At 41.9% G+C, this 9,001-nt stretch overlaps 1 protein-coding gene across 2 annotated transcripts; it reads left to right on the top strand.

The window, feature by feature from the left end:
• The first annotated feature begins 263 nt into the window (after positions 1-263).
• ACTC1 (actin alpha cardiac muscle 1) lies at positions 264-6,978 on the top strand. Of its 2 annotated transcripts, XM_050953938.1 has the most exons (7): positions 264-323; positions 1,180-1,328; positions 2,601-2,925; positions 3,968-4,129; positions 4,252-4,443; positions 6,085-6,266; positions 6,661-6,978. In XM_050953938.1, the coding sequence occupies exons 2-7, from the start codon at positions 1,200-1,202 to the stop codon at positions 6,802-6,804; spliced, it is 1,134 nt and encodes a 377-aa protein (XP_050809895.1). In that variant the 5' UTR covers positions 264-323; positions 1,180-1,199; the 3' UTR covers positions 6,805-6,978. The 2 variants fall into 2 exon arrangements, with proteins under 2 accessions (XP_050809895.1, XP_050809896.1); XM_050953939.1 differs by lacking the exon at positions 264-323 and having other exon boundaries at positions 1,114-1,328.
• The last annotated feature ends 2,023 nt before the right edge of the window (positions 6,979-9,001 follow it).

Here is a 9,001-nt window from a genome sequence, read left to right on the forward strand (position 1 = left end):
AGAACAAGTATGCACAATTTTTCACATGGGTTCCCTATTTGGCCATCCCATTTGCTGTTAGAATGCTACCCCCTTGCTTGCCTTACATGGCCTGTGGGGCCCTGACTGCTCTAGCCTACTCTGACTTTTGCCTTCCCTTACTCCATTCATGGCTTCACTGCTACTCAATGGTGTGAAGCTGACCAAATAAGGAAAAGGTGGCTGGCTTGTCCCTTAGGAGCATCTGACTGCCACTGCCGCCCAAGAAGTATAAATTGGTGTATCTCCCTCTGAGTCAGTACCCAGCTTTTTCTCAGGACCCCCACGCAGTAGGTGCTGATCTGGTGAGTAGTACAGCTGACCAGCCTATCAGTCAAGTTCCCAGCACAGTTCTTCAGCTGCTCAGCTGAAGGCCTCCTTGGGGAAATTAGAAGATCTGACAAAGAGGAGACAATTTCTGGATTTCTAGATACAACTGTTGAGGAGGCTGCTTTGCATCTGTAACATAAGGGCTAATTTTATTTCTTTTTTGGGTGAGGGCTGGGAGAGGGGACTGAAGCCTATAAACTTTTCATTCATCCTTTCATTCATTGCTTTTAAAATAATATTGATTGCCACAGGTTGGCTATCTGGGAAATTATAGACACTACAAACAAATTGTGTCTGAAATTCCCCCAGGACGGCTCTCAAAAGTTTGCTAGTCCTTCAGAGAAAGATCTTGGACGACATTTCTATAAAATAATTCTAATAATGCTCTGCTAGAAGTAAAAGTGCATTTGAAGAGCCGAGGGAAAAATATGTTCTGATTGTATGTATATAAAACCTCCAAAAGAGTGGAGAAGTGTGTTTGCATTATGTGGCAACGTCCCCTGTCACGTCTACGGTTACTGCAGGCAATTGCTAAGCTGCATCAGTAACAGTAAGGACCAGGCAACAGCTGGAGGGCAGGGTCTGCCACGAGTTTATCCGTGTGTGAAAGAGAGAGAGATCTAGAGAGTGATTGACTGTCTAATATCTCTCACTGCCCAGTTGGGAGGGAGAGAGGGAGCAGGTCCCTTCTTGTGCGGGTAGAGAGCTGAGCCGAGTGGGGGTGTGTGTGGGGGGAGCTCTGGGCCGGGCGGGATGGAGCAGGGCTCTGCAGGCTGCTGCCTCCCCCGGCGGCTGCACGGGCTCTGGACACGCGGCCGGGCTGTCTTGCAGCTCCCTGCCTCCCACCCAAGATGTGTGACGACGAGGAGACCACCGCGCTCGTGTGCGACAACGGCTCCGGGCTGGTGAAGGCCGGCTTCGCCGGAGACGATGCGCCCCGAGCCGTCTTCCCTTCCATCGTCGGCCGCCCCAGGCACCAGGTAACGGGCCCCGCCGCCTCCTCCGACTCGCTGAGCCCCAGCTCTAGCCCCCACCTGCCTCTTAGCGCCGCCGCTCTCTGCCGAGCCCCGGCTCCCTTCTCTCCGATGTTCTTCTTCCCCCGCTCTGACCCTCCCCACCTGCCTCACCGGACTCCTTCCCCACACCCCACTCCTGTCTCTACAATCCCCCTTCATGAGCTTCCTCCTCTCCCCACATGCTTCACTTCCCCCACTATCTCCCTCTGTCTCATCCTTTTCTCTTTCAGCTCCCTCCTCTCCCCTGTGGTTCTTCACCCCCACTTAACTCCCCTCTCTCTCATCTTTCCTAGCTCCTCCCTCCCGCCATGGAACAGATCTCCTCCAGCTGGTGTAAATCCATAGCTCCATTAATTGCATTTACATCACCCCCGGACCTTTTCATAGACCTCTGCCTCATCACCTAGCTCATCTAACCCTTCAGGCCACGGCCACTCCCTTTGAATTATTCACTGTTCTTTTCTTTTCTCTGATCCACTTCCTCTGTTACTCTGGAACTCTTTACTGTTTGGCCCAGACCCTTTCCCCTTCATCTTATCTCCCCACAATGCTTCTTTCTTTCTCCCATTCTCTTACCTCTCCATATTGTGATCATTAAACCAGCATATAGAAAACTTTTAGTAAACTGTTTCCCTGCCCCCCACCCAAGAGCTACAACTTCCATGCCAAAAAAATATGTAAAAGCTCAACAATGGTGTTTGATATTATGGACTCACCTTTTTGTTTTCTACACGAGATACACCCCTCCTTCTCTCTTTTATTTATAATATACTATTTGGCATGATTTCCAGAATGCAACAGTTGTAACTGCGTACTAGTTTGTGAATGAGTATGGCTATTGTAATGGATGCATTTCGCTGTCATGGAGATAGCTATAAAAACTTTCTCCCATCCATCTATCCATACCTTCATTTTTCATGATATTGTGTTGTATGGTTTGCTTTCCACCATAGCCTTAAGTATGTGGGAATGAGTTACTTGAGTTTTCCTGTTTCGTGTTTGTCACTTTAATTAAATGAAGTAGGATTTTTTTAAAAGAGTCAGCCATATGTTAACTTAATTAATAGTCAAAGTAATTAATATTGCTTTCCATATTTAGCCACATTTTGGCATAGTTCATGTATTTCTCCCTGCTTTATTCAAAATAATATACTTAGCTTTATGGCATGATTAAATCTGTGCTTAATAATGGTGATTCCCCCCTAGAAAATGTTTGTTTACACTTTCCTCCATTAGGGTGTTATGGTTGGCATGGGTCAGAAAGATTCCTATGTAGGTGATGAGGCTCAGAGCAAGAGAGGTATCCTGACGCTGAAATATCCTATTGAACATGGCATCATTACCAACTGGGATGATATGGAAAAGATCTGGCACCACACTTTCTACAATGAACTGCGTGTGGCCCCTGAAGAACACCCTACCTTACTCACGGAGGCCCCCCTGAACCCTAAAGCTAACCGTGAAAAGATGACCCAGATAATGTTTGAGACTTTCAATGTGCCAGCCATGTATGTGGCAATCCAGGCTGTCTTGTCCCTGTATGCCTCTGGTCGTACCACAGGTAAAAAGATAAGTGATTGCTATAGAAATGTTTCCTTTCAACCCCTCAACTCCAAAAGAAAACAGAAAATTGTGAGCAGTCTCTAAGGCATTCAGATTCACAGAAAAATGATGTCTTTCAAATATGGCACTGGTTAAAAATTAAAACAGTCTACTGAATGTGCAGAAAGATTCCTTGGTTCAATACCTTGTTCTGCCATAGACTTCTTATGTGACATTGGGGAAGTCACTTAGCCTCTCTGTGCCTTATTTGAGCCTCTACCTCATAGGGGTGTTCTGAGGCTGAATATATTAAAGATTGTGAAGTGATTTGAGATCTTTTGAGGAAAAGTGCCATAAGAAATTGGTATTATTAATTTATCCGTATTGCTTTAAAAATGAGCCTCAGTTGCCTTATGTCTATGTACCAATGCAGCTATACTGCTGTAGGATCTCTCATGTAGCTGCTCTATGCCGATGGGAGAGAACTGTCCTGTTGACACAATTAAACCACTCCCAATGAGCGGCAGCAGTTCTCCTGCAAACTGTGCACGCTATCACTTATGCTGGAAAAACGTATGTTGCTCAGGATATGTTTTCTCACACTGCTGAGTGACATAAGTTTTGCCGACGTAAGTGGTAGTGAAGACATGTCCTGCTTCTCCTCTCACTTACAGTGATGTAAACCAGAAGTGACTACTATGAACTCACTGAAGTTACACTGGTATAACTGGTTTGTGTGGAGACTCAGACCAAATACTTTGACTTCAGTTGAAAACAATGATCACCGAGATAGTGCTGGTGAGGGTACTGAAAGGCTCTTACTCGGAGTAAATGGAGAGTGAGATTCTGAATCACTCTGAATCTTCAGTAATAGCCATGCTAGCAAAGGCAGAATGAGCCAAATCCATTGTAACTGTTGAATACAATATAGAGCTATGCTGATTTACATTCCGTTATACATACCTTCTTTTCTTACTGACTTGTGTATTGAAAGGTCATGCGATTTCTGAAAAGTTAGATGCTTTCACGTGTATCTGATCTTAGTCATTTATCTCTTCCAGGCATTGTTCTTGACTCTGGCGATGGTGTCACCCACAACGTACCTATCTACGAAGGTTATGCTCTGCCTCATGCCATCATGCGTCTGGATCTGGCAGGCAGAGATCTGACTGACTACCTCATGAAGATCCTCACTGAGCGTGGCTACTCCTTTGTGACAACTGGTAAGTACATCTCATCTTCATCTCCTTGCTAACATCTTCTCATCTCTCTCAGGCTACTGGGGAATTTCTGCCTCTGGTCATCCCCCTCTTCAGACCTTGCCTTGCTTTCTGTGTTTCTGTAGCTGAACGTGAGATTGTCCGTGACATTAAGGAGAAGTTGTGCTATGTTGCTCTGGACTTTGAGAATGAAATGGCCACTGCTGCCTCCTCTTCATCTCTGGAGAAGAGCTATGAATTGCCTGATGGTCAGGTGATCACAATTGGTAATGAACGTTTCCGCTGCCCAGAGACACTCTTCCAGCCATCCTTCATTGGTAAGTGCCCTCAAGGACTTCTCCTTTGGCCATGAAACCAAGTGAACTGTAAAGCTTGGAGAGTCCCCATTCCCTACCTACCTATTCAGCTAAATTTGGCATAAAAACAAGCAAAAAAATGGATTAGATTCTCCAGTACTGCTAAGTTATGCTTGGCACAAGACTATTGAGAAGGTGGCTTGCTGGCTGAGCACTTGGTTAGTTTCTTGGTGCAGATTAGAATAGTCTTCAAATTGCAACTTCACTAGCTGTCAGTGCCTCCCTGTGACCATTCCAGCAACTGTGACAACCCAGAATATGGGGACACTTCAGTCACACTTCCTCTTTCCTAGATAAGTGCCTGCACTGGGATGCATGAAGGGGTGGTGTAGGAGCCTCTATTGTGGCTCTGTGCTACCAGAATTACATTAGGGGAGATTCTTAGCTGTTATAAATCGGGATCGCTCAATTGAAGTCAATGGAGTTCTGCTGATTTGCACTAGTTGAGGATCTGGCCCACAAGTACATGTGGCATAATTATAGGACTATGTCCTTGCAGAAATGTTATTGCTCAGATATAAATGTCTTAGAATTAGTAGAATGTCACTGTGTCATTCGAGATTTTCCATCAGGGTGAATTTTTCTGAGAGAGTATTTGAAAGGTTTATGTCTTATACTTACTCAAAGACAACAGCTGCTTTTACTGAGAAGTGAAGTTTCAAAATGAGAGGTTTGCATCTATGTATATACTGTATAATTATATACTGTCATGGCTAAGACTGTAAATTCTGCTATAGAGCCAAACAAATTTGATGGCTACAAAAAGTGTTTATAGCATAAACCCTGTGTGTTAAATGCCGTTGTTCATCAGCTGGCATCTCATTGCAGATCTAGTTTCATTGCTTTCAGGAAGCACCTGTTAAATTAATACATTGGAATGTAACCTATGAACATTTGCTTCTGATATCTTTCCTCTTTACATGCATTGCTATACCCCTTGTCCGTGCTTGGATCATCTCTTGTCTTGATAACTGAACCTTTCTGGCCTGGCCTCTCCATTTTCTCTTTTCTCCAGTCTATCCAAAATATTACTGCTAATCTCTTCTTCTGCTCTGCTCTGCTCCTGTCTTTTACTAGATAAAATTAAAGCTCTTTGTCTCACTTTCAAGGCCCTACATAATCTCCACTCATTTTATATCTCTTCTGTCATTTCCTCCTATCCCTCCTCTCTACATATATTTCTATTGATACTCTATTACTGCTCTTTGCTGTGCACTTCTTGTATTCTGCTCCACACACACTGAGAAGCTTTCCCTCCCCCCACTGACTCCAGCAAGTGACCTCTCCTTTTTAAAACTTACTTGTTTTAGGATTCTCCTTTGTGTTAGTCTCCTATAGTAATTATTATTAACCAGTACTTTTACAATAAATAATGTCTCCACACCCTCCCTTTATCTAAATCGTTGTCACATGTTTTGTTTTGTCTCTATTATATTGTAACTCATTCAGGACAAGGATGGTATATTTTTCTATGTTTTATGACACATACTTTTTTGGCACTATAATAATGCTTATTAAGAATTGCTATAAATGCTCACAGATCTCTTACACAAAAATTGTTCCTCCTGTATAATTTGCTGATCTATCATCTTGCCTTTCAAGGTATGGAATCTGCTGGTATTCATGAAACTACCTACAATAGCATCATGAAGTGTGATATTGACATCCGTAAGGATCTGTATGCCAACAATGTCCTTTCAGGTGGTACAACCATGTACCCTGGTATTGCTGACCGCATGCAGAAAGAAATCACTGCATTGGCTCCTAGCACTATGAAGATCAAGGTGAGGGGTTTGGTGTCACAAGAAACAGAAATTGGGGTAAAGAATGATTGCATTGGACTAAATAATTAGTTTGGGTGGTGGGAACAATTCAATAGTGACACCAAGAGCTGCAGGATTAATTGGGAATAACGTGATTGAAGTCAGTGGAATTATACTGATAAGAAGCAAGTGTTAGGAGCGGCGAATCAGGCTGTAAATTGCTATTGAGAATATTGCATATATTGTAAACTGGCTGCTGGAGATGTTACTTGTGATAAGATAGGAAAGTTCTTTCATAATTTTATGTAGTCTGTAGCAATTTGGAATATCCAGTCACTACAAAGCCCATGTAGAGTAGCTGTTGGAAACTCAAACTATTGAACTGATGAGGATTTTGTTGTTTATCCTTCCCTAGATCATTGCCCCTCCTGAGCGCAAATACTCTGTCTGGATTGGTGGCTCCATCCTGGCATCTCTGTCCACCTTCCAGCAGATGTGGATCAGCAAACAGGAGTATGATGAGGCTGGTCCATCCATTGTCCATCGCAAGTGCTTCTAAGTGCCTTTTCCTCAATTTACCTCCCACTCAGGATGATGACATTATGCTTCTTGGAGTCTTCCAGCAATCCTTCCTGAACTCTCTTCAGTCATTGTACAGTTTGTTTACACACCCGTGCAATTTATTTGTGCTACTTCTAATATTTATTGCTTTATAAATAAACAAGATCTGGGACTTGCAACCTACAAATGATTTTGTCTTTTTCCCCCCCCTTTTTGCTCTAAAAATTAAGCTATGTACAAACTGGGCTTTGGAAAGTAACACAACACATGAATGTCTTTGATGAGTGGGTGTCTTTTTTAAATGATGTGATTATGGGCACTCTATCAGCCATGATATATTATTAATTCAGACGTTTTTTCTTTTGGAATCTGAAATAAAAGAAGCATCTTATAATAAAGCTTATAAAGAAGTAGTTTGGAGGTAAAACCAGTAAGTAGGACAAGTGGAAGCAAATCACTCACATTCATTCTTTGGGTTTAAATGTGATTTTTCAATTACTAATTGGATTAGTTATAATCCAAGTATTTTAGTACCAAAGTCCTGCATACCAAACACAGTTGGAAAAGGATAATTATGTTCATATGATGAGTTATTTAAAACTAATTAAAGTAAATCCTTAATGCCTAAAGAACCCCTTCCTCACTCACCCAAAGTGTCTTCTGAGGGTTATACATGTTTGTGATTAAACATTAATCCAAACTGACAACTTGACTCCTCCCCCCACCTCGTCAAACCCATCAACAATTCTGAAACAAGGACACGAAAGCTTTATTGTACAAGAGCCAAACAAAAATTTGAAGTCGAAAGTAGTATAACGTACAACTATTATACAGTGCTTAATTTGTAATGAAAGAGGTGCCAGAGCGCAAGCAACTAGGTGCCCAGACTCAAGCAATTTTTTTTACTTTCATAACTGATGTGGCAAGCGCAGAGGTGCCGGGGCTATGGAGTGCCAAGCCTAGAGGTGCCAAGGCTCAACCCTGGCAAGCCCTGGCACAAATGAAGCACGGCTGTTATACTACTGATTATTTTCACATCACCCTGAGTGCCCTAGACACTTTTAATTCTTATTTTCCATCTGACCCAGGTACTGAGATGAGACATGGCCTGGTATTCGTAGGCTTTTTTCTGTTCCTCACTCATTCTTTTCATAACCAACCAGCAGCATAGATATCTTCTAAAAATTTAATCAATGAAATGTGTAGTATCAAATGATATGGGAAACTTTGGCTTCAATATTATCAGCCTGTTATAGAATACATATAGGATGGGACTCACCTAGGCTTGATTTAAGCAAGCACTTAAGCAGATGCCTAACTTCAGGTGAGTGCTTAAAGTTAGGCATGTGCTTAAGCACTGTCTTGTATCAGGTCCTTGTAGAATGACTGGGCTTTAAAGGTATTAAAGATCATGTTTAAAATAGGTTTCATACTAACTTTTTATATTCTTCAACTGCTATACAATATAAGAATACTGAATAATAAATTAAAAATAGGGGACATGCACGTAGTAAGAGAGACTTTTCCCATGTTTCTCCCATTTACTATTCTGAAGTTTAACTAAAACTTTGGATACTTGGATGTAATCTGTGGATAAGCAGAAAAAAAGCACTTTCTGTTGTACAGAGATGTAGTTGCCCCTGTGAATATAGGAAGATGTTTTTAGTAAACTTGATTTGTACTGTTTATAATTTATTTGTACCTTGGAACAGGGTGTAAAAAGGTGGTGGTGTAATTGGCTGTCATTGTTATACACGTAGAATGTTTTGTTAAGAACAAAGTATGACAAGCACTTTTCTCAGCTCTGCTCATGAGAGTTTTGGGGGAGAAGGTTAATACTGGCTTCTAGAAATACCAGAGCATGACACTGTGCAAATCTTTTTTTTTTTTTTAAATAACCCTTTCCAGTATGGTAGAGATTTGTTAATCAGCACATCACATAATTTACACCCAAAACCAACAGACACCCTCCACCTTCTCAACCAGGGTTTAACAGCATTGCACCATTCTGAGGCTCACATGGTGAAGAGTTTGGTATGCAGGTAGAGTTTTGTAGTTTATAAAATACAGTACATAACATTTACAAGTGTACTATGAAGTATCAATATGAATAATTGTAAACAAATGACAGTGACACTTGCCAATTAAATTACAAATTGTAATGCAGAATCTTTGCTTTTTGATTGATTGCTCTC

The sequence above is a fragment of the Gopherus flavomarginatus genome, chromosome 5 (assembly GCF_025201925.1).
Source record: "Gopherus flavomarginatus isolate rGopFla2 chromosome 5, rGopFla2.mat.asm, whole genome shotgun sequence".
Lineage (NCBI taxonomy): Eukaryota > Metazoa > Chordata > Testudines > Testudinidae > Gopherus > Gopherus flavomarginatus.